The 24,044-nt window shown below is 51.7% G+C and overlaps 10 protein-coding genes across 10 annotated transcripts; 5 read left to right on the forward strand and 5 right to left on the reverse strand.

Annotated features, from left to right (window-relative positions):
- Positions 1-834: 834 nt before the first annotated feature.
- Positions 835-2,031, forward strand: CLAFUR5_07250 (uncharacterized protein; the record flags this gene model as incomplete). Its single annotated transcript, XM_047906398.1, has 1 exon — positions 835-2,031. One exon carries the CDS (start codon positions 835-837, stop codon positions 2,029-2,031), a length of 1,197 nt encoding a protein of 398 aa, XP_047762984.1.
- Positions 2,032-4,427: 2,396 nt separating this feature from the next.
- CLAFUR5_07251 (uncharacterized protein) lies at positions 4,428-5,300 on the reverse strand (the record flags this gene model as incomplete). The annotated part of the gene is made up of 1 exon (XM_047906399.1): positions 4,428-5,300. The coding sequence occupies one exon, from the start codon at positions 5,298-5,300 to the stop codon at positions 4,428-4,430; it is 873 nt and encodes a 290-aa protein (XP_047762985.1).
- A 292-nt stretch (positions 5,301-5,592) lies between these two features.
- Positions 5,593-7,359, forward strand: CLAFUR5_07252 (Pre-mRNA-processing protein 45; the record flags this gene model as incomplete). The annotated part of the gene is made up of 1 exon (XM_047906400.1): positions 5,593-7,359. One exon carries the CDS (start codon positions 5,593-5,595, stop codon positions 7,357-7,359), a length of 1,767 nt encoding a protein of 588 aa, XP_047762982.1.
- Positions 7,360-7,697: 338 nt separating this feature from the next.
- Positions 7,698-9,173, forward strand: CLAFUR5_07253 (uncharacterized protein; the record flags this gene model as incomplete). The annotated part of the gene is made up of 1 exon (XM_047906401.1): positions 7,698-9,173. One exon carries the CDS (start codon positions 7,698-7,700, stop codon positions 9,171-9,173), a length of 1,476 nt encoding a protein of 491 aa, XP_047762983.1.
- An 889-nt stretch (positions 9,174-10,062) lies between these two features.
- On the reverse strand, positions 10,063-10,542 carry CLAFUR5_07254 (Putative ankyrin repeat protein; the record flags this gene model as incomplete). Its single annotated transcript, XM_047906402.1, has 1 exon — positions 10,063-10,542. The coding sequence occupies one exon, from the start codon at positions 10,540-10,542 to the stop codon at positions 10,063-10,065; it is 480 nt and encodes a 159-aa protein (XP_047762980.1).
- A 1,248-nt stretch (positions 10,543-11,790) lies between these two features.
- CLAFUR5_07255 (uncharacterized protein) lies at positions 11,791-12,961 on the reverse strand (the record flags this gene model as incomplete). The annotated part of the gene is made up of 2 exons (XM_047906403.1): positions 11,791-12,335; positions 12,388-12,961. 2 exons carry the CDS (start codon positions 12,959-12,961, stop codon positions 11,791-11,793), a joined length of 1,119 nt encoding a protein of 372 aa, XP_047762981.1.
- A 685-nt stretch (positions 12,962-13,646) lies between these two features.
- Positions 13,647-15,299, forward strand: CLAFUR5_07256 (Carboxypeptidase 2; the record flags this gene model as incomplete). The annotated part of the gene is made up of 1 exon (XM_047906404.1): positions 13,647-15,299. The coding sequence occupies one exon, from the start codon at positions 13,647-13,649 to the stop codon at positions 15,297-15,299; it is 1,653 nt and encodes a 550-aa protein (XP_047762978.1).
- Positions 15,300-15,664: 365 nt separating this feature from the next.
- Positions 15,665-16,000, reverse strand: CLAFUR5_20059 (uncharacterized protein; the record flags this gene model as incomplete). The annotated part of the gene is made up of 2 exons (XM_059462909.1): positions 15,665-15,900; positions 15,970-16,000. 2 exons carry the CDS (start codon positions 15,998-16,000, stop codon positions 15,665-15,667), a joined length of 267 nt encoding a protein of 88 aa, XP_059319041.1.
- Positions 16,001-16,458: 458 nt separating this feature from the next.
- Positions 16,459-17,155, forward strand: CLAFUR5_07257 (uncharacterized protein; the record flags this gene model as incomplete). Its single annotated transcript, XM_047906405.1, has 3 exons — positions 16,459-16,518; positions 16,581-16,980; positions 17,034-17,155. The coding sequence occupies 3 exons, from the start codon at positions 16,459-16,461 to the stop codon at positions 17,153-17,155; spliced, it is 582 nt and encodes a 193-aa protein (XP_047762979.1).
- Positions 17,156-17,798: 643 nt separating this feature from the next.
- On the reverse strand, positions 17,799-19,349 carry CLAFUR5_07258 (uncharacterized protein; the record flags this gene model as incomplete). The annotated part of the gene is made up of 2 exons (XM_047906406.1): positions 17,799-19,247; positions 19,302-19,349. The coding sequence occupies 2 exons, from the start codon at positions 19,347-19,349 to the stop codon at positions 17,799-17,801; spliced, it is 1,497 nt and encodes a 498-aa protein (XP_047762986.1).
- Between the last annotated feature and the right edge of the window lie 4,695 nt (positions 19,350-24,044).

A 24,044-nucleotide genomic window follows, 5' to 3' on the forward strand; every position in this document is an offset into this window, starting at 1 on the left:
TCGTAGCCGAAGCAAACCTGGGAGGGACCCAAGGTAGGAGGGCCCCCCCCGAAGGGAGGGAGGATCTCTTGGGAGGCTCCGGGTGCAGCGGAGGGCTGGGGGGTGGGGATGTGGTTTGATGGACTTTGATTAATTACATCAGCTTGGGTCTGCCCGTAGTCGAAAATGGGGTCTGCCCATAGACTCGTCGAGACTAGAGAGGTACCAGCTCAGACAAAAACGTAGCGACGCCCACACCCTGTCAGCGGTCGCCTGCCTCTCGAGAGTTCGGCGCCTTCGCATGGTGTGCCTGACCGTCACACAAGCGATCCGGACGCAGCGGACTAACAGCTGATACCACAATCCATTCCGCGCCGCTGCTTGCACCCACGAGCTCTCGAGACGTTTTTGTGCGACCTTCGGCTTGCCGGCGTCCATTCAGTGTTGCATGCACGCCTGTCAGTCGGGAGCCTAACACCCAGTGGCGTACTGTCTGCCACGGCCTGACATTTCAGCTGGAATCACGGACAAGACTCTACAAACACACCTTCTGCATCGGAGAATCGCCTGCCTGTTTATCATCTACCTCGATCTGCCCACTCCAACATCAAACGTGTCGACGTTCGATCATCGCTGGCATTCGGTCCCCGACCAGGGTCCGACTCAGGTACATACCAGCGTACCCCCTGCTACAGCCTGCAGCTCCTCCACAGCATAGCACAGTCCCTGATATCGAGGCTTGCAGCGTCATTCTCGCGTGTCACCCTGGTGGACCTTGGACTCGGCGGTTTCGACCTTTACTAGAGACCGTCAACCGACGGACATCTTAGTGGACCAGCACTCTCCGCAGTAATTATGGCTGATTCCCGTGCTTCTCGCCCCATCGAGGACTTCTTTGTCAACCCGGCCTTCAACTTCGACTTCAACTTCAACTGCGACACTCGACATCAACAGTCCAAGATGGTCGACAACAACAATCTTTACACTGGTGCTACCAATCAGTACAATGACTGCTGGTTCACCTCTACCAAGGCCTTGAACTCGGATGGCAAGGCACCTACAGCAGTCACTCATCTGGTCAACAACTCGTCGCAATTACGCGGGTACACCTCCGACGAGGAGACAGCTTCTCCTATCGACGACGACAACTCCAGTGTATACTCAGACTACAGCGGCATCAGCGACTTTACCTTACCGGAAGCTCTTGCTGAAAGCTGCAACCAAGTCGAACAGCAATGCAGTGAGGCACAAGCGGTAAAGATCCAGTCAGCCGGCAAGGCCAAAGTGGTTTCACTGCCAAAGCTCGTCGACATTCCCTCAAGGCGTGGAGTAGTCCGACCAGCAAGCATCAGTCTAAACCCCAATTCAAGCTCCAGGCGCAACTCAGCAATGCAGCAAAGTGTTCGAAGCAGCGAAGACAGCCACCATGGATCTGTCAACTCGTCAGTAATGGACTCACCCGCATCTACCGCCCCGAGTTCATTAATCATCGACCGCTCGCTTGAAGTCAAACGACGATCAAGCGTTGCTTCCCGACATGTACCACTTTTGGAAGCCGCTCGTGCCATCTCACCAACAACGCCATATCCAACTTCAACGCCAAGCACACCACTGGAGCCACGATCTGTTGGTCTCATTAAGCGCGAGAACACTGTATCGAGCCAGCGATCAAATTCCACCACATCATCCTTGAAGCTCCCGATAAAGCGCATGAACAAGTTATCGTCCAACTTCAGTCTAAACCGGATCGGCAAGGAATTTCGGGACACTTTCGTACCGAAGGATGCAGCACGCAGAAGCTACCTGGAGGATGTCAAAGAACCGGAACCCGTCATGGTCACACAACAGGCGCCGCAATCGCCGCGCAATTCGAGCATCAGTAAGCCGAAGATGGTCGCTCGCGCAGCGAACGAGCGAGCACCGACGATTGAGCTGCCGCCGTTTCCGGGTGACCAAGACGATTTCTCGAGTGACTGGCCGCTGAAGCTTGGTGCGACGTCGTCGTTTCCAAAGATGAGGAGTGTATCTAACAGAGTCGCTTCTGATGCCTAGATGGATCATGATTTGTGTTTTCGATTACTGTAATGTTTAGCGTAGGCGCAAGGTACAGGCGTCTAATTTCATGATGATGGAGGATGGCTTTGATGAGAATGAGAGGGTGGAGATCTTTTGTTACAGCTGCACTGAGGTGTTGAGACGAATCTTGATGACAGCACTACACGCTCGCTGAAGACAGCTTGGAGCGGACCATTTGATATGGCACATATTCTGTACGAGTAAAAGAACGATATCAGCGTCTCGGCGAAGAGAACGACTTACTGCTTGATGGCCATCTTACTGCATTCATCAACCATTGATTCGATCGCCACTTCCATCACCTTCTAACCACTCTATCCTCAACATCGGTACGCAACCGCACGCGCACGTGTCCCAGCTACGGGTGCGTACACCCTCAATCTCAAGGCGCAATCTCGCACCGCATGCTCGGGCCAGACGCAATCTACTCCAGACGTCTCTTCACATGACTGCGCACTCCCGGCCGCACTCGCCACCAGCCCTAGCCGTGTCGGTCCCCATGCACCCGCGAAGCGGGTGTTGGACAACCCAGTGATATTGGACACCTCAACGATATCAATGAGGTGTATTCAACTATCTATTGGCTATATCGTCCATACAGGCAAGCCATATTGGCATAATCTTCCGTCTCTCCACTGGATAAGCAGGTCTGTTGTATGTCCCCTTGATATAGCTCATAATCTTGCTTATCCGGTGTCTCAATTCACCTGTTCTTGCACGTGCTAGCTGGGCTTCAAGCTGCTTTACTGTGTTCTCTTCACGTTCTTGTATAGCAGCTCTTGCGTTGATAGCCTTCATGACACATCCACGCTGAAGGTGTTGTCTCTTCTGAGTGTTGCGAGCATTGCGAGCGTTCTGGCGGACCGTGGTGTTGTTCAATTCAGCTACTGCTTCGGCGCCCTCAACAATAGCAATCTGGGCTCCACGGAAGAGTGGCTCCAGTCGCTGCTTAATAGACTCATCTATCAATGGATCAGCTATAAGCGCAGCAGTGTATCGACCGAAGGTCCTCACTGTTGTTGGAAGCTGCTTATCGTTGACAATCGGCTCCGGTGTTGAGACTCGTTTATTCGATCGAAGAGCAGCTAGGTCTTGCCTTGCACGAGCCAATATTGGCTCCGGATTGAAGGGGTAGATACCACACTTCTCGAAGCCGCTTATGATGGTTGTTGGCTTCATTGCTTGCCTTCTGAAGGCCTCGAAGTCATGCAAGAACTAGGTCCAGTATGGTATCGCTTGAGGATCGAATTTGCGCTGATCTGGACCATCCGGAGTCGCGCGGATACGCCTATCTTGTCACACCTCCTCAAGTAGGTTGCAAGAACAGCTTCTTGATCGTCTGTCAACACCGTGTGCGTACGCGGCCGTGTGCTGCGTGAGTTGTGACCGAGAAGTCGTCTTCTGAAGCGTTGGTAATCGACACCCCAGTTGGCGGCTACCTGCTTGACAGGACCTGGATTTGACGCGTCGCAGTACCACTGCACGCCCTCACTGATGAGCTCTCTTCTTCACGATAGATGGAAGCAACCATATTGATGAGATAACGCGTGTTGGAAAGCGTGGTTTTATTGAGGTGTCCAATATCACTGGGTTGTCCAACACCCGCTTCGCGGGTGCATGGGGACCGACACGGCTAATCTCCACAGATTGAGTGGCCGCGCACACACCACTGCCGGTATACAGCCACGATACTTACGCCAGCGCTGCCACTGGCGCAATGCACCGCCGCTTGCGATACCGTAGTGGGTCTATACAGCAAACTCTAGGGATCCCAGCCCTGCCATATCGTAGCGACGTCACTGGCTGGGTTTCTGATGGGTTCTTGTCTGATGGCTTTATGGATTGTGCTGACACGTAGTTATGTGTGAAGTATACAAGATTTGTGAACTTCCAAGTTTTGGTTGTTTCGGTCGTAACATAGTTCGGGTGCTTCGCTGTTCATCAAGATTGGAATCATGGTTTCCTCAACGTGGTGGGCACGGAAGCGGGCTCGAGTGCCGCGCGGGGATTGTGGTTGTTGTTATTGTGGCTGATTTTCGGGATGGCGGTGATGAGGCGAGTGCCGGTGTTGAGTATCGTGATCATGTGCTTGATGTATTCAGTTTCCGGGTCTCAGGTTGGGGATCTCAGATGGTCTTGCCAGTTATCAGCTAACTGGCGCCAATCTGGAATGTGGTGTTGGCGCGATGTTGATGGCGCATGACTTGCATGATCAGGCCATCGTTCTCTCGTCAAATCAGAGATGTCTCTGCGCTGACCTTAGCCAGGTGTGCGTTGGTTCGTTCTAATCGTGACCTGCGGTCTTTCGGCTGGGCTCAATGCTCTTGGAGGTGACCTGGACCGCCGAGTCCCGATCGTGTCCATTCGCCTCATCACTTCTTCCCCTTCTTTTTGCCAGTGGCCTTCTCCTCTTCGACAGCCGCGAAGCCACCTTTCACGACAGCATCCCTCGCGCACTGGTTGATAAGTCTGAAGCGGTCTGGACCGAGCTTCACGCCGCCATACCATCTTGACACCACGACCATGACATCCCAGACACCCATGAGCTCTAAAACATGCAACACACGGCCGCCGGCAGCGTCTTCGCCGTCGTCATCGCAATCCTGAAATTGAACACCATTCTCTCCACGAATCCGCCAGGCCGTGATATTATGAGTTGCTTTGGCGACTTTCTTGTCCGTAGCAAGAAGGTGAGCCAGATAAGACTTCGCCTCATCGACAGACAATACTGGCGCAGCTCGCGCAATGAAGACAGACTTCTTCTCTGAGACTGGCTCCGAAGTAGTCCATGGTGGCGGATAGCCAAGCTCGTCCAAAGGCTGCTTTGCATCAGAGATGTTCAAGTCGTCAAAGTCTGAATGGAGATCCTGACCGTTCGTTTGAGCATTTTGTTCTTCCTCGTCCTTTGAGCTTCGGTCCAGGCCGAGCTGCTGAAGTCTCTCGCCAGCGGTTTCGATGAGCTCGAATATGCTTGGAGTACCAGGTGCGTAGATCTCAGCGAGTACATCGCGGACGAGCTCCAAGATGGCAGTGCCCTCGCCCTTGGCAATTGCATCTCCAATGTGTTGAGTGCCAAGGACGGATGGAGGTGTATCAGGGTAGTCTGAAGGGAATTCGAGGCGTAGAGAGACCTCGGGCTGAGAAGGTAATGACAATGCGTATATGTCCGACTCGATCAAAGAGAGTGTATGATCGCCGTATATGGAATTGATGGATGTTACCTCATCTCGAAGGTCTTCTGACATTGCTGTGAAAAGAAGTGCCTCAAACGTGATGTGCTGTATGTTGCGGAAGCTAGATTCATGTGCTTGAAATCATCGTTACAAGCAATAGCAATGGACATGAGCCGCCGTGACTTCGTGATATCGCTACACGATGTTGTAGTCATGAAGGTGAAGGCCCAAGTGAATGCCTTTCTCGCCAAGATTTCATGACTAAGAAACTCTGCCCGCAAGCTTTGCCGCAGATTTCATGATTGAACATGGGAAGTGAGCGAGCAACAGAGACGACATCTTGTTCCTACATTCATACCACAACATGGCGACTCGATTAGCACTTTCGAACGCTCTGCCGAAGCCAAAGTACACCGGCCAAGACGAGGAGTTGCCGACACACACGCAACAAAAAGGACCACGAGTTGTCAACGCCGCCGATATCGAGGCACAGCAATTAGTCGTGAAACGGTCAGGACCACCAGCATACGGACAGCGATCAGGATGGCGACCGCGAAATGCGGAGGACTATGGCGATGGAGGCGCTTTCCCGGAAGTGCCCATGGCACAGTATCCGCTAGACATGGGCAGGAAAGGTCAGCCTTCCTCTTCGAATGCTCTAGCGATTCAGGTGGACAACGAAGGCAAAGTCAAGTATGATGCGATTGCGAGGAGAGGGCACAACGAGAAGCGCATCGTGCACGCCAGCTTCAAGGACCTCATCCCGCTGCGACAACGTGCAGATGTGGGCGACATCAGCTTGGAGAGGCCGAGCGAGGAAGAGGTGCAGGCCAGTAAAGAGCGCACGCAGAAGGCGCTGCAGAGTTTGGTGGATGGTACGTTGGCAGCACAGAAGCCAAAGAACGTCAAAGGCACCTCGAGACCAGAGCCTACATTCGTGCGGTACACACCGGCGAATCAGATGGGCGACAATGGCAAGAAGCAGGACCGTATCATGAAGATTGTGCAAAGACAACAAGACCCTATGGAGCCACCGAAGCACAAGATCAAGAAGGTTCCCCGTGGTCCGCCATCTCCTCCACCGCCAGTCATGCACTCCCCGCCTCGCAAGTTGACTGCAGAGGATCAGGAAGCATGGAAGATTCCTCCGCCCGTATCGAACTGGAAGAACCCCAAGGGTTATACTGTACCTCTAGACAAGCGATTGGCAGCGGATGGACGAGGCTTGCAGGATGTCACAATCAACGACAAGTTTGCACAATTCGCGGAAGCACTACACACTGCGGATAGACATGCAAGAGAGGAGGTGCAACAAAGACAGAAGATGCAACAGCGTCTGGCGGAGAAAGAGAAGGAAGCCAAGGAGGACCACCTGCGACAGCTGGCGCAAAAGGCACGCGCGGACAGAGAGGCTGCCATGGCACCTCGGAGGGACTCCGATCGAGGAAGATCGCGAAGCAGATCTGTGGACAGTCGCTCTTCTTACGACTCGAGGTCATCCTACTCGTCTCGGTCTCGGTCACGTAGCCGAAGTGCTGATGGTGGCGAAAAGGACCGTCGCGAACGTGAGCAGAAACGTGCAGACCAGCGCAACGAAGAGCGACGTGCACTTCGCCAGAAGAACATGGGTCACGAACGTCGGATGCAGATGATGGCACGAGAGCAGAATCGTGATGTCAGTGAGAAGGTCGCGCTGGGTCTCGCCAAGCCTACACAGAACAAGGAGGCTATGTACGACTCGCGGTTGTTCAACCAGTCGTCTGGTATGGCAGCTGGCTTCAACGAGGATCAGCCTTACGACAAGCCGCTTTTCGCCGAACGTGATGCGCTGAACAGTATTTACAGACCTTCCGTGGGAGAAGATGAGGATGAGGATGGCGGTGAGACACTCGAGAAGATTCAAGGCGCGAAGAGGTTCGATACGCTAGGAAGGGCGCCGAAGGAAGGCTTCAAGGGCACGGAGACCGCTGAAGCAAGAAGTGGCCCAGTCATGTTCGAGAGGGAGAGGAAGGATGATCCGTTCGGCGTGGAAGCCATGATTGATGCTGCCAGCAAAGGCGCGAGCAAGCGAGCAGCAGAGGACGATTCGGGTGGCGGTAAGGGCAAGAGAGCGCGAGTCGACGATGAATAGGTACTCAGCAGGTATCGTGGTGAATAGTGTAAGTGGACAGAATTGAAGTGCGCGGTGTTGTGGTGAAGTTGGGAAGAATGGCGCTAGCAAACGCTTTCAATTTTTACCATAACACCCACCTCAGACACTGCATACATCCCGCATTGCCACCCGCATATTTCCAAGACTCATACACCAATGCAAGTCTCGCACGACTTACAAGAAAGGGAGCCGCAGTCAACTTGGAAAACACAACTTCCGATTCTCCTTGTCGCTCTTTTTCTCTTCGCCACACAATTCTTCTTACCACAGTTGCTAGAGAAAAGTGCGAGAGCTTGCGCCCATCGGAAAGTAGAGGAATGCCGCCAACAGCGCAAAGGACCATTTACCTTGAGCGAGCCGATGCCGAGTCCGGAGATTTCGAGGGCGGACAGGAGGTTGACGATGATGGTCGAGGAAGAGGTGGACAGGATGTTGAAGAGACCGCCACTAGCGCTACATCAGCCGTCTCTGGACGCCCTAGAGGGGATAGTAAGATTCAAGCGAACGACGTTGCCAGCACCGATCAGAACGGAAAGACCGTGATCCCGCGACACCATGCCAGGAATTGGGGAATGGAGCGCAACTCGAAGATCGACAATATCGAGGCACTCACCAAAAGCGCCAGCGATGAAGGGAGCACGGCCACCAACTCGAATCTTGCGATACGACACTGGACTCTGGAGCGCGAAGCGAAGTACCAAGCGCAGAAGCTGAGGCGCGAGGAGCCACCATCCATCAGCACGATTGGGACATACAGACTCATCGGACTCGCACCTGTGGAGACACTCGATGGGACAACAGTAGAGAGGGGCATAGTCTCGATGTTCTCGAGTACGGAGGTGCCCACCGCGGTTGGCTTCAGCACAGTCGCCACTACTGCACAGGCTTCTCACGCGCGATTCACGTATGCGCCCGCTACAACAGTCGAGAACCACCAAACGACCATCAGAGGACCTCCAGCCCTTGCAGCTACTTCGTCTGTGAGCCAAGGGGAACGACGCATCGAGACTCACTTGCCGACTTCCTACGTTCTATCGGCGTACGGGCTTCTAGTCCTTCTCTTGGTGCTGTGGTCCGTGGCAGCTCTACTCTATGCTGTCAACTTCCCACCGAAGTTCTTGCTGCGGCAGAAAGCTACTCTTAAGCATGGCAAGAAGCAATACGCCAAGGTTCCAGAAGACACGAGCGAAACTGGGCACGTGAACCAAGAAATCGGCAGCGCTGCTTTCACTACATCATCCGACACACCCAGCCTTGAGACGCCATGTCTGCGCACCAGACGGCAGAAGTCTCAACAGCACACCGACATCGAAGCCATTGGACTCGGCATTGAGCTGGCGGACCTGGCACCAAGACGGCAGAGGTCATTCATCAACATGACCAATAACTCACTACCAGGTCCACCAAGGAGCGCTTCTTCATCACGAACCGCGCCACTTCCACCGCGGAGCCACTGTAGGCACACGCCAATAATTGTGCCCAACCATATTCCGGACATCGAGAATGGCCTGACGGTCACCAAGCATGATTACAATAGCACCTACCTTTCACCGTATCGCTCGAGTCCGTACGCTTCGTCAGACGACTCGCCGCCGGGATCAGGGAGCTCGAGTCGTTCTGCGTCGCCACATCGAGTACTGAAGAGGGTCGGGGATGGGATTGAGTATCTGGCGGACAAGGCGGTGAAGATGATGCATGATCAGATGAAGGAGGATCCTGAGGAGGATCTGGTGCTTCCGGTGAGGGATTGTGAGAGGGAGAGGCGGGGAGACGGCTTGAAGAAGCGGTATTGATGTAATGAGATGCAGTCTCGGTAGCGAGATGTTGCATAGTTCATCGAGGACGAGCCTGTTGATGGGACACGTGGTGCGCATGATAACCTCCAGTGTGCGCTGCACCACGTCACTGTGTAGTTCATCAAACGGCCTTAGTGCCATGTCGATGGAAAGCCGTGAACTTCCCTCGAGGTCGGCCATGATTGAGGCTATGCTGTTGTGGTCGGGTATTTTGTGCTTCAGCCCCGAGACTAGAGCCCACCGCCAGCGAGTCTGCTCGTCACAGAAGCCGTATCCTTGTTGCACTGACTCGAGTTGTAGCGCCACCGATAAAGTATCTCTATACACGTGGCCTTCTAATGCATCCAAGGTGAGCTGAATGCTGCGTATCTTGGCCAGCAAATGTGGTGTTGAGGTGATGCGCTTCAGCCTCTGCAAGCGGCTGGGATCGAGGATGCAGCAAGACAGCTCGGAGTAGTACACCTGGCAAAAGCGATCGAAGACGGCGCTCTCGATCGCCTTGTTGACAAGCCGCAGTGTGACAAGCGTCTCGTCGGTCACGAAGCTGCCGATGTGAGCCAGCATCTCTGGCGGCATTTTTGAGAGTGATATTGTGCTTGTTGGCGGTCTCTGTAGGCAGGTTGTTAGCGAGGCTTGTCTTTGATGGTACATGTATGCTATACACTCACCTGCGTACTGGTCTGGTGATGTGCCGCGATCGGATGTGTGACCGTGGCGTGCTTTAACAAGAAAGAAAGTGTGCGATAAAACGCGCAGGTATCTATGTAGGCTGAGGTGAAGTGAGGCAGGTGCGATGTGACAAAATACCGCCGTTTGTCGGCTCGCTTATTTCCGACATATGCTCCCTTTGCTTCATCTATACATGCTTCCTTGTGCAGTCTAACCTTCAACTCGCCTCTTCATCCACCCTGAACAACCTCAACATCTCCGTCCTATGAAACATCCTCGCCGCCTCAATCGCATTTGGCTGTCCTGCAGCCAGATCTGCACCTCTTTCCGCCATCGCTTTCACAATTTCATCGTAACCTTTGAATACCGCGCCAGCTATCGGACTCTGCCCTCGACCGTTCAGTACGTCCATGTCTGCACCTTTTTCGAGCAACATCTCCACCGCTTCGAGATGTCCGTGGTATGCGGCGAGCATTATCAAGGTGTCGCCTTTGTGGTTGGTGAGGTTCGGGGGTATTCCAGCAGTGAGATACTGCCGGAGCTCGGCGACCTTGCCTTCGCGGGCGAAGTCGAAGATCTTGCTGGCGAGGTCGAGGGCTTCCGGTGGGAGTTGAGGTTTGCCGGGTTGTGGTTGTGGTGAAGTGGTCGAGTCTGGATGAGACTGGGCATGCTCGGTGGGTTGTTGTGGGAGGCCCATGTTGGCGAGGGCGAGCTTAACTGTTGCTTGGTAGTAAGTTATCTCTAGATGTCAGATCTACGCAGCTTCTGTGAAAGTATGAGATTCAACCACCGATGGATGAGTACATGGACATGGACTCCAGCGAGTCTGATGATGAAGTCATCGAAGGGTCTTGCGACCATCTCGAGATGTGGTCGCAGGAGCTCTGCAGCTTCAGCGGCTTAGTCCCAACGTGCACAATGCAATAGGCAGACCCTGATGTACTGTGTTGAGATTCGCAACTGCCTTGGTAGGCAGGCACGTCTGGCCAACGAGTTGGGGTATTCATCTGCTTGGATCATGTGATGCACTAGCTCAAGCTAAGCCAAAATAGACAAGCTCCGTGCGTAAGCATTCCTGACAGCCCACTGCTCCGGACTTCTTCAAAGCTGGCATCTTCGCAGCCGGCGTTTTTAATGCTATATAAATAATTAAAAAAGAGTGCGCCTTAAGCAGTGTACTGCTGTGGCCTGCTGGCCCAATGGCAAGGCGCTTGACTACGATCCAGTCGGTATCAAGAGATTGCAGGGTAAGCATACAGTCGTTATCCATGAGGTTTCTCCGCTAATAACTTATCAGTTCGATCCCTGCGTAGGTCAATACTCTTTTTGCTCTTCTGTCCCAGGGCGTGCCAAAAGACAACTCTTTTTATTACTACAGTCCTGGGCATAGTTTTTACAACCCCTGTATTTACGCTAACCCCTTCCGGCTATCCATGTCCATCTCAGAAGGTGTTGCTACCTTCAATCTCACTATCAAGAATGGGCCAAGCTCACACCTGAGGACATACAACGTATATGCAAGAGTATGCGAGAACGCTGCGAGGCAGTAATAGCCAACAATGGAGGACACACCAGGTGATGAGCTACGCCAAGCAGTGGATACATCCTTCCTAATGAGGAAAGGTGGAAGAACAGGGGTTGTAAAAACTATGCCCTGGACTGTAAGCGCCCAGCCTGCTCTCGGGAAGGCACCGCGCTCGATGTGGCTTCAGCCCACGAGCTAGAGGCATAGATTATGAGCTTTCTACAGCTACCCTCTAGTTGTCATGGCGACAGGTTTGGGTAGCACTCTAGGAATGACTCTCTAGTCTTTGACACTGAAACGAGCAATCGGCGGGGCTGTGGGAGCATCGACTCTTTTGTTATGGCTACAATTCGTCCGTCGTTGAGGCAAATGGCGACGCATATCGTGGATGCGTTGTGAATTGAGTCTATGGCTTTTACTTCATGCACCACTCGTGGCATTGTAGCCGATGCTCGCAACGCTGGCACCTATCTCGACAGCTGGGTCGACCAGCACCGTCAACACTCTCCCCGTCACCTGCGACATCAGGTCTTCCACCTTATCTCCCCAGGAGTTGTACACCCGACCAATGACTTGACCTTCCTCGACATCCTCCAGTACATCAATATCGAGCTCAACCCAGCCACTGTACAATACACGAGGATTCGAGAAGTTCGTTGCAACATATATGTTAGACAGGTCTGGCTGATACTCCTCGCCACTCGTAATTTGCAAATCATTCAGTAGACGGAAGGTAAAGTCCACAGCACGCTGGATCAGTGTTTGATTCCAGATGTTGGCTGGTCCAATCTCCAGCGTAATGGCAGGAATGCCATTCTGTACCCACGTTGTCTCGATGCTTCCTGGCTCACCGGGATCGATCTTAATCATGTCTGGCTGTGCTAGCTCTGCAATACGCTGCACGCCTTCAAAGCCGTAGTCTGCATATGCCCAGAGTGGTCCGTTCGAGCCTGTGGACAGAGGATCTAGTCTCAAGGTCAGCATCGATCGAGTAAGCCTGTCAAGCGAGGTACTTACGAAAGTCAACGGCCACATCAACGTTGGAAGAGTTGCCCCAAACGTTGTTCCAGATAGCATCAGTGTACGATTGCACAAGACTGCCCCCGCTGGAGATATTCCTGCCTGGAAAATTACGATTCAGATCTGTAAAGAACCCGTTGGAGGAACTTGTGAAGAAGTTTCGCTGGTTCAGAAAGTTGCCTTGTGGATTCTGCGTGGGTAGTCCGATGATCGTTCCATTGAAGTCGCCAGATGTCACACTTTCGTTAAGCTGTGCAAAGACCTTCTGTACCACAGCGACAGGATTCAGTTCATCTCCATGGATGGACGCCGACAAGGAGAGCTTGCGGCCGATCTCAAGCGACTCCTCGTTGCCCCTCGCCACGAAAATCGGTAGGAAGTATGCCAGTCCGCCTTGTCCAGCTCCTGGTGACAGCCAGAACCGTGATATCGTGTTTGAAGGTACATCGGTGATGTCGAGCGCCGAGATCACCGGATATCCAGAGAGCGTATCTCCTGTGTACACCGTCTCTGCCGAACTGAATGCCGTGCACGCTGCCAGCGCAATGGTGGATTGGACAAGGGGCTTCATGCTGTTTTGGATGCCTATCTGGTTGGAAAGGAAGGGTTCAGCTCAGTCTTGAACGTTTCTAATACCGCCCTTGCGGCAGCGATCAGCATCGGCCAACCCATCTCCACATATGTTATGCATGGATGAGAATCTCGCGTGGTGAACACATGGCTGCCAAGTGATAGCACTGAGGAGCTTGCCTGAAGCTGGCAGCCGTCAAGCAAAGCCAAGATGAACGATCAATGAAGAGCCTCAAGCTGCCCAGCCTCGAGTTGCTCGCGGTGGTCTGCGCTGCTCGAAAGCTCGGGGGAGTCTGCCTGACAATGCGAAGAGGAAGATGGGTTGAGCACTTCTTGTATGCTTTGGCAGCCACATTGGCAATCGAAAGATGTTTTTGAAAGTCTGGAGGGAGCTCCACTGAAGTTTGATTGATGGCATGGGTGCAGCACGATGCCGAGCCCAATCTCCGCTCTTGGCGACAGCGCCGTCGACATCATATCCACCTTCCGCCGCGGAAACAGCACTTGCTATCATTTGCTGCGCCGCACTTTACCTTTGTATGGCAAGTGTAGGCCAGCAGGTATGGGGCTCCAGCGTGACCGCCTTGCGATGGGATGGCAGGTGGCCGCATGCCGGCTGCTTAAGACAGCACCGCAAGCCACCATGAAAGAGCACAGCAGCTCGACGAGTCCTTCAGCCGCTCAAGATGCGTACGGGAGCCTTGCTTTCGGCGTTGGTACCGGCAGCACACGCTGTGCAATACGGCGACAACCATGTCACGGTCCGTCGTGATTCACCCCAGGTCGAGTCCAACTTCGCAGATCCAGGTGTGCAGCTACTGTCGCCATGGGTACTGGACAATCAGAGCTGGCCTATCTTACGAGGCTTCCACAATGGCACTGACTCGCCCACCAGCCATGCATCTATGGATTACTATCTGAGAACGCTCGACCTCCGGAATTACTGGATGAATTATTTTTCAGCAGAGTATCTATCACAAGAGGGTCGAAGTTTCCCTTATGTCTACCTCTCGACATCATCTCAGCCTTGGACTTCATCCGAGCCTTGGTACACCTCGCAGCCCTGGAGCCAGCGAAGTAATGACACACGTAGCAAAGTCCGCGTGTGGCTACAAGGAGGCGTACACGGAAAGGAGCCTGCTGGCGACCAAGCAATCATGGCATTCCTGGGAAAGCTCGATGCCAACCAGACGTGGGCGGCGTCTTTGTTGCATAATGTCGATATTATGATTCTCACTCGATACAATCCCGATGGTGTCTCCTACTTTCAACGGACATTGGCCACCAATTACGACCCGAATCGTGATCACACCAAGCTGGCTCGCCAACAGACTCGCGATATCAAAAAGACGTTCTCCCGATTCGCGCCTCACGTTGCCGCTGATATGCATGAATACACGGCTTCGGCTCTCTATGGAGGCAGCTATCTTCCAGGTGCTGACGCTCTATTTAGTGCGGCGAAGAACCTCAACATCGATGAGGGCATACGCCGAATGTCCGAAGAGCTCTTTGCTCCTGCTATTGGCGCCAGCGTGGAGTCGTACGGTCTCAGGTGGGAGCCATACGTTACTGGCGCGAGCAGCAATGTGACCAATTCAACGATCACATACTACGAGGCTGGAAGTGACGCCAAAATTGGTCGCAATGCCATGGGTCTCAGCCAGGCTATCGTGTTCTTGTGCGAGACTCGTGGTATCGGCCTCGCAGACCAGGAGTTTCCCAGGAGGGTCACCACTGGCTTGGCCATGATCGAAGGGATTGTGCAAACCGCTTCCGATCATGCTTATGACGTTATTCGCGTTGTGGAAAGTGGGATAGAGACCTTTGTCAACAGCACAGACAGCATCATCGTCACTGATGGTACGAGCAGAACTACGAGGCAGTGGACATTCGTGGAGTATGAGAGCGGAAACCTCGTCCAAGCCCCGGTTGAGTTTTACTCATCCACCCCGACCACTGCCAACCTCACCAGACAACGACCTGAAGCATATCTCATTCCTAGAGCCTGGACAGACCTTGTCGATCGGCTCAAATCTTCAGGCCTGGAAGTTCAAAAGTTGCCGTACTCTTACAGAGATGTCGTCGAAGCACTGACGATCACGAACGCAACTCTTTCCAGCCAGTACTACGAGGGTACAGTACTCTCTAGCGTTACGACAAGGTCTGATAGCATCTACGTTGAGCTGCCAGCTGGGAGCTTTTGGGTGACAACCCGGCAGAAAAACGCAGCACTTGCATTTGTGGCGCTGGAACCGGAGAACATCGACTCTTATGTCAGCTTCAACATCATTCCAATGGAGGTTGGAGATGAGTACCCAATCTACAGAGTCATGCCGTGAGAGGGATGCATCTCACGGCTTAGCCCTGTGGGCCTTTCTCAACCACCTTTCGTCTTCTTGCGGCTTCCGTTGTCGGCAACCACGCGTCGTACGTTCTCTCGAGCAAGCAATTAGCCCTGTTTGTCAAGCACGCTCTCATGAAGGTACAATATGAGCTCTGCATTGAACGCAAATTGCAAGCATCGAACCAAGACGCAACACATCATGCAATTGGCGTTGGGAAACCAGATGCTCATCGGCGTACCCATTGCATTCATTGGTGGCCTCATGCTCTCTCTACTGTCGAGCCGTTTAAGAGGTCAAATGATCGCATGGCTCCCACTGCGCACCTTGGTAGCAATAGGACGCATAATTTCAGATGGTACTCAAGGCCCGGACGATTTCTTTTGTCGAACACCAACAGAGACGCAAAAGTTTTGTATGCGTGCCTTTGGGCTCCAACTTTGGGCATTGTAGTAGGTGCCTGCATGGCCCAGTACCTTCTGGATACTGTGCGTTGGTTCAGGAACAACCTCCGGCCACTGCCCTTTGCACCAGCCGGTGCCCCATTGCAGCAATAACACAGCGAGCTGCGAAGCGGGGATGAGTTTTGACGTGACAGGTTGGTCTGCTGGCGCGATGCTTGAAGCATTTTGCGACCTACCCAGGAAGAAGCTGATACCACGAGAAGGGCTATTCACGACTCTCGACTTGGAGCTCATAACGCTCTCAATGATCACTCTTCCACGCTCTTCCACACCGATAGAACAGTATCTAGCTAATCGAAAACAACGGACATGTCTCAAGATACGAATTCTTTGACCCGATGAGAATCAATTTATGCAGCAGATCGACGCGGCCGGCGGGTGTCACCTATTTGTTCCTCGGAACTATCTCGCACAGATTTGGTGTCACAAACCACATCACTAGCTCTGCATATCGGTGTTTCTCCTCAGGCTTTACTTCCCGTTCTGGATTGTTGGGGCCTCGTATAGGCCCGCAAAACTTGACGACATGGCTAACGACATGAGATCAGGACATGGCATCAATGTGACTTTGGTGATCACTGACTGTTTATGAGCACTCACGCAGTACCGCAGGTCTCCATTTTCGTTCAGACCAAGCACACTTTGCATCGAACTTCATCGCAGTCCTCCAAATAATCCCCCACACATCCAAAATGAAGTCCTTCATCGCACTCGCCCTCGCCGCATCGGCAGCAGCTCTGCCATCTCTCAAGGTTACAAAGCCAAGTACAAGTCTCTGTTCAACCACAGTTTAACATTTCGATAGACCCGCTAGGGCGGCGAGGAGACCATCCACTTCAGCGGTGTTGCCATCCGCTCCGGTGGCGACATTCAGTACGCCCCTATCGCCGCCAACGGCTCGTCCTTCTGGCTCAACAAGGACACCGCGACCTACACCCCAGACATCCCGCAAATCCCGATCAACAACAACAGGACCACCAGCACAGTCTTCAGCTTCTACCTCCCAGGCGATACTCTGTCGCTCTACACAACCGTGCCAGGCGGTCAGCAAGCTTACGTTGCTGCTGACGGAAAGCTTAAGTTCACCATCGCACACAGCGGCTACACTGGCAACGGATCTGTCACACAGGGTTTCGGGATTGCTCAGGGACACCTTCTGTTCGAGAACACTGGCTTCCTCGCTGTCGCGACCAATGAGACTTCGAACATTCCAGGTAAGTCTTGCTGGGCCGCTTGCAGAAGAGGATATGCGCTGACCAAATGATAGACAACAAGGGCACTGCTTACCAGATCTACGCTGCCAGCCGTACCAACTTGACCGGTGAGGGCTTTGCGTTCCGTGCCATTGCGGCCGACAACACCACTGTATCTGCTTGGCAATACGTGTAAATATGACAGAAGAAGGATGGTGTATAGACATAGACTTTGGGATACTGAAATGCCTTATTGGGACAGTCTGATGAGCACGAATATCATGCTACATGACAGAATGTGATGATAATAAAGAGCCAGTTACCGTAAACCGGTGGATGGATTGTCTTTATGTCTCATGGAGAGTATCATCACAATACATAGCCTCTCATCTGCCACGTTCCTGTCGACGCCTTGCCTAGTAAAACAGAGCCGTGCCAGTCAGATTGAGGACACAACCAACGATCCCTGCCCACCAGGGCACCTTAGCCATGATTCTGTCGAACCACTGGACTACCAACCTGCAAGTATGTTGTGATGTCGAACATGATCGCTGCGGCTATGCTAGCAGTCACCGTAGCAAAGCGCAGCACGGCAGACCACCTAGGCTAGGTTGCGGAGAGCGCTGAGGACTGGCCCTGCAGTTATATAACAGTACGCCGTGCAGCATGGCAGCGCATCCGCTAGGCACTTCTTCCGCGGCAGAAGGATTCCGATCCGGTCGATGAGGTAAAGTGTGCCAAGACTTCTGTCAAAGCAGACGACGATCCTTCTGAGCTTCAAGGATGCGAAGGCGAATCTCAAGGCCAGGTCGAGTGTCATAAAGTAGCCCGTATGGCCCCTACAACGTCAGTCGGAAGCCTGGCTGCCCTTCAATAAGGAGCTCTCCGCGATCGGCTTTCCGGTTCATACGTGAATACACGTAGAAGTTCTTGACGACGTGCAGGACGCTCAAGCCATTAAGCACGATTACGGTGATGATCGCAGGCTTGTATCCAGGCGCGTCTTGTTGTCGAAATATGTTGGCTGCGATGATTCCCGATATTCCACTGGCTCCAACCAGAACAGCGCTTGCCACAGATCGTTTAGATTGTCCGACAATATTGTTATGCATGTAGGTGAGAATGGTTGGGACATTGCTATTGCCTCCGGCGACACCTAAGAAGCACCCGGCATAGCGAGCCTTCGGGCTGGTTGTGGCGAAGCCAATCAAGCAGAGTCCAACGAGAGCCGCAGTACAGTTGAAGATGATGAGCGCTCCACGCTTGCGGTAGCGATCGCCAATCCACGCAGTGATGAACATCCATGGAGCTGCCACAGCGTATGGCGGGAAGCTCAAAATCTGAGCCAAAGCTGTAGAATATCCAAGGTCGTCTTCCAGGATGATTGGCAAGAACAGGCTGAAGGAGTAAGAGACGGTTGCTGCGATGAGGTATAGCCAGGCCCACTCCAGGACCTTCCAATCAGCACAGCATCGCAGCACTGTCTTGAGGCTCATCTTGTCTTCAGCAACATCGCCCCTGTCTCTCTCAATACGTGCAACAACAATGGCTGCCTCTTCCTTCGTCAAAAAGGGCTTGCGGGTGATGAGACTCGGCTTTGTAGCTTGGTCTGGGAAAGGCACTATGATGAGGAACCCCAAAGCAGCAAAGAAGACAGTCGCGAGGCCTTCGATAATGAAGATCCATCTCCAACCTCGTAGTCCGCCAATGCCGTCCATCTGCGACAGCCCATAGCCGAGAACATTGGCAAGACCAGAAGCCAGGGTCGCGAGCAGAAAGAATATAGAGAATCGCTTCTGAATCTCGAATCGAACGTACCAGCAAGATAAGAGGTAAACACAACCAGGGTAGAATCCAGCCTCCAGGGCACCTAGGACGACACGACATCCGAGTAGTTCAGTCCAGGTGTGCGTAAAGCCACAGCACATGCTGACAACTCCGAAGGCACCCACCAGCAAGGGTAGCCAGATTCCGGGCCCGACTTTCCTCAGTACGATATTGGAAGGGAGCTCGAGGAGCACGTACGGGATGAAGAACATCATCGTGACCAGCGAGTATCTTTCGCCTACCGACAACCCAAGATCTTCATCAGCTCCCGCTACTCTGGCGTTTGCAAGATTCGTGCGGTCGATCAAAGCGAAAGAGTACAGAGCGGCGAGAATGGGCAACAGGCGGAGGTCGGCTCGCCGAATGATGCGTTTCGTCTCCTTTTCATCTTCGAGGAGCGAAGGCGTTGCTTCAAGATGGTGCTCTTCCGGTGTCATGCGCGAGCTGTGCTCGAAATCGTTCTAATACCAGATGTTAGCACTGCCCGATACCAAATGCCTATCCATGAGCCTCACATTGTGCTTCTCATCGAACTTCGTTGCTGGATCGGAGTCTGTAGCCATGGTGTTCGTTCGACCGCCAAAAATGTTCACCCCGAGGAAGGTGCCAGTAAGAAGTGCCTGAATCCTCGCGAAGTCATATGGTGTTGCAGACAAGAAAGCAGTGATGATATCTGAAAAATAGGAATGGCCCAAGAAGGGTTACTTCCCGTTGAGATAGATGAGATCATTGGCTCGAAGCTTTGGACTAGATGTGCTGGCTTCAAGAGGCGCAGAAGTGCACACCCCAAATGCGGCAAGTATGTGATCGGGGTAGCGGTAGTAAGTCCGGTGCTGGTGTGTTCAGGACTGCTTCTCGTTCTACAGCGAATCGCGTCCGGCAAGAGCATTGTGCATGTATGCAAAGTAGATCTGGTGCGCATAATAAGCATGCAAGATCTGCCATGTTGATTCGCCACATTTTGGTGACGGGTTATCATTGCAGTGTACTCGACCACGGTCTATCCCGATCCATGGCCCGAGGGCCGATCGAAAGAAAGATGGCCGGCTTCCGGCATCGCCGATCTCCGGTTGCCAGCCAAATTAATATGAGGATTGGAGACACTTTATACAGCAATACAGCACGCTGCAGACGCCGTATACAGCTGCTACAAAATGAGGCTATAGATTTGATAGTATAGCACAATCCTAGGTGTTTTTTTTAGCTCACCACTCCGTATATAGGCCCTCTTTGTTCTAATATTACCTAATCCTAGCTAGTATTATATCTACTAGCTTATTTATCTTATCTAGTATGATCTAATCCTATTCAAGCAGTATTGTTACCTTAAGGTGTTTGACAGTCTAATACTTATATTTCTTCACCCTCTATTTAAGAATACGCTAAACGTTCTTAATTATATTACGGTCCGGAGATTAGAGTAGATTAGTATACTAGCGGAAGTCTTTAAGGCTGTCTTTATATAGTCTTACTTTATTAAATAGTGTTCTCGTACTATATAAGCTATCGTTATCCTCTAAGAGAATAAATAGCTTACTATTTATCTTATAATTAAGCTAGACTAGCTTAATATAAGGCTTAAAGATAAATTTAAGGTACTACTCTTAAGTTAAGTTACTACCTTTCTTCTTAGGGTTACCGCCCCTATAATACTTGTGTCCGCATATTGCCTTACTCTTATATCTAAACTTATAAGTTAGTAGTACCTTATCGTTAAGAACACGTTATTCTACCTCTTTAGTTTCTTTAATCTTAGCGGGCTCTACCTCTATATATTGCTCTACGGTCTCGTACTAATATAAAGAGTTATATTAAGATATAGTATCTTAAAAGGAGTTAATAATTAGGAAGTGATCTAGTAGCCTAAGACATCTACGACAACTTAGCTTATAGGGAGATACCTTCTCTCCCCTTTAGCTTAGATAGAGACGAATAAAATAATCAACATATTAGTTCCTAATATATTACTCTATATATATATTGTTTATTAAGCTGTTATAGTGCCTCCTAGCCTATATAGCTATTCTACGTACTTCTGTCTTACGAAGGGGAAACCGCTCGCGGTAAAAACCCCTCTCCTCTCCTATACTACTATTGTCCGTTGTTTGCCTTCCCGCTTTCCTTATAGAGGGTATACTAGTGTTATAGGCCTGCCTTAATAACTACCTTGTCTACATCCCCTTAGTCTCCCTCCTCTTCTCTATCTACTCCTCCGTCTCGTTAGCTAGTTTAAACTAGGTAAGGTATCCTTATCTTAGGACCTAACGTACTATTCTCTATACGTCGCTCTTGTTCGTAACGATCGAGTAGTAGTCGCGTCTAGCTACTCTCGCTCTCTATATACTCCGCCCTTCTACCTACTATAGGCACCGTACGACTATATATTCCGGGTTCTACGTCGGGTAGCTATACTCGTACGCTAGGTTATCTATGTCTAGGACGTTCCTCCTATATAAGTAAGCCCTAAGCCCGATATATTCGGACCGGATTTAGATTATTACGCTTACTTCTGCCCTTATAAGGTCGCGGTATAGGAGGTAGTTATATCTCTAGAAGGTTCGTAGGGCTAGGGGGCCTATTCTCGCTAGCGGGCTACTATTCTATTCCTATTCCTATAGGTAGCCGGCTACCTACTCTACGAGGCTCTAGGACTTTTCCTTACTCCCCTTCTTTTCCCGGGTTCTTCGTTCCTCCTCCTCCCTTACTAGCTACTCCGGCGTTCCTTATACTTTCCTAAAAATCTATAAGTCGTCCCGCTTCTAACTCCTCCTTACGTACGGTCCTATATATAGCCGGCTATATCTCTATACGATTCGTACTGTCTTATCGTAGATAGTTTGCTATACTAGGTACTCTATCGTCTTCGCCGTATATTAGATCCTTATCTCCTAGATATAGTAACGGATAGGTAGTGTCCTAGTCTCTATCTCGGCTACTATCGTCGGTATAGTCTTATACGCTACGAGAATTCTCCTTAAGTTGCCTACTTAGGTTCGATTAAGAGGCTGTTCGATCCGTCGCGGTACTAGCTTATCGACTCCTTCCGTACCCTAGGTTTATACCCCGTAAAGTATCGCTACTCAAACGATTACTTTAGATATTATTCTTGCTTTATCGAAGGTCGCCCCCTACGTTAACTTAGTAAGACGTGTTATTAATGCCTCGGTTACTTATGCCCTGTTCTAGGCCTTCTTAATATATAGGTTCTAGCTTAGCTTCGGGTCTAGCTAGATTCCTAGTACTCGGAGTTTAGGGGAGGGCTTCGTCTCGTATCCCTAGATTATTATAGATAGATAGATTATTCATTCGCCTGTTTTAGTGCCCTATGGCCTATGCAGGTCTCTCGCTATTTAGGTCTATTTGTGTAGGTAGGAAACCCGATTAACGGATGAAAACCTCCTCGTCTTTGCCCTCCTCGTTCTTTCCTGTCTTGTCCTTTCGTTCTCCTTCCTTCAGGGTACGCTAGTGTCATGGTTGTTACCCTATGACTACCTTGCCCGTAACCCTGGTGATGTCCTCCTCTCGATTCCCTTTCTCCCTTCTGTTTCCCCGGCTCTTCTCTCTCTCTCCCTCCTCTCTATCCACCTTTCCGTTTCTACTGCTAGGGAGAATTGCTCTAGGTAGTCCTCGTTAAGGATCCATCTTGTCACTCTCCTTATATCTTGTCTGTCCTGGATGATGGCCTGGTATTTCCTGTCTCTTGCCTTCGCCCTCCACTGGCTTCTCCCTTTTACCCACTTAGTACAGTTCAGCACCATGTGCTCCGGGTTTTGGGATAGGTAGCCACAGGGGCAACGTTTGGAATCGTATCCTGGGACTCTTCTTTGGTGCAAGTATGCTCTCAGCCCAATGTGCTCAGAGCGAATCTGGATAGCTATGCTTGCTTCCGCCCTCTTCAGGTCTTTATAGATAAGGTAGTTATACCTCCCGAAGGTCCTGGCCGCTGGTGGGGCTCCTGGCCTCACCGGTTTTTGGTTCCAACGCGTTTCCCATAGGTGACCTGCGATCCTTTCTGCTTGGCTTTGCTTCTTTTTCCCTTTGTCCCCTGTGTTAGCTTGCTCCCTCAGAGCTTCTCTCTGTTCAAGGGCTGCTAGGATTTCCTGTGATGTTTTTAGGTCTGCTTCCTTCTGTGGGATCATGTGTGGCCGGTTGGGTCTTCTCCTCCTCTCCCACTGGGTTCTTATCCTTTGAGTAGCTGCTTGGATGGTTCCCTGGGCTGGGTATGCTGATGTCTTCTCTGCGTATTGACACCTCATGCCCTGGAGGTACTCCCTGATGGGGGCTGTACCTGATTCCATTTCCATTGTCCTGTGAGGGGTTGACTTGTATGCCCCTAGTACTCTCTTTAGGCAGGCTGCCTGCGCTCTGTTGAGGGGGTCCTCAATTCTCTTCGGGATGTGTTTTTCCGCTGCCCAAATTGCTGCTCCATATAGCATTGCGGGCTTGACAATGGCCTTGTACATGGTCTGGGCCTTTGTGAAGGTCGCCCCCCAGGTTGACGCAGTGAGTCTCTCGATTGATTGTCTGTTGGTGTCCGCTCTCGCTTGCGCCTTCTTCACTTGTGGTCCCCAGCTGAGTTTCGGGTCTAGCCATATCCCAAGGACTCTGAGTTCCCTTGTAGGATGGGTCTCGAACCCCTGGATTTTTACTGGTGCTGCCAAGTTGTGTTTTGTCTTTGCCTTGCTAAAATGGATAAGTTGGTACTTGTCCGGTGCGAATTTTGCCCCATGCTCTCTTGCCCACTTTTCGCATTGTCTATGTCTCTCCTCTAGGAGTGCGCAGTTTTCCTCTGTGGACCCCGACCACGCTAGGATATTTGTGTCATCCACGAACCCCGATGCTGAGGTGTTTGCTGTTTCTAGGAGTGGGGTCAGGTCGGCCATAAAGAGGAGGAACAGAATTGGGGAGAGTGTAGAGCCCTGTGGGATGCCCGTGTTCGCAATTGGGGTCTGCGGGGCTTTGAAGGACCCTAGGAGGATCTGGGTTGTTCTGTCCTTAAGGAATGACTGCACAAAGTGTACTATCCAGGCTGGGATGCTTTTCATTCTGAGGATGTGTAGGAGCCTTGCGTGGGACACATTGTCGAAAGCCCCTGATATGTCTAGTGAAAGCAGTGAGGCTACCTTGTTGTTGCCATAGTGCCAGATGTGTCTGATTTGCTCTGTGATCAGTTCGACTGCTGTGAGGGTAGATCTCTTTTGTCTCCCCCCCATTTGCGTTGCCGGGAGGAGGTTGTGTTCTTCTACTATTCCGGTGAG

Source organism: Fulvia fulva, chromosome 6 (genome assembly GCF_020509005.1).
Source record: "Fulvia fulva chromosome 6, complete sequence".
NCBI lineage: Eukaryota > Fungi > Ascomycota > Dothideomycetes > Mycosphaerellales > Mycosphaerellaceae > Fulvia > Fulvia fulva.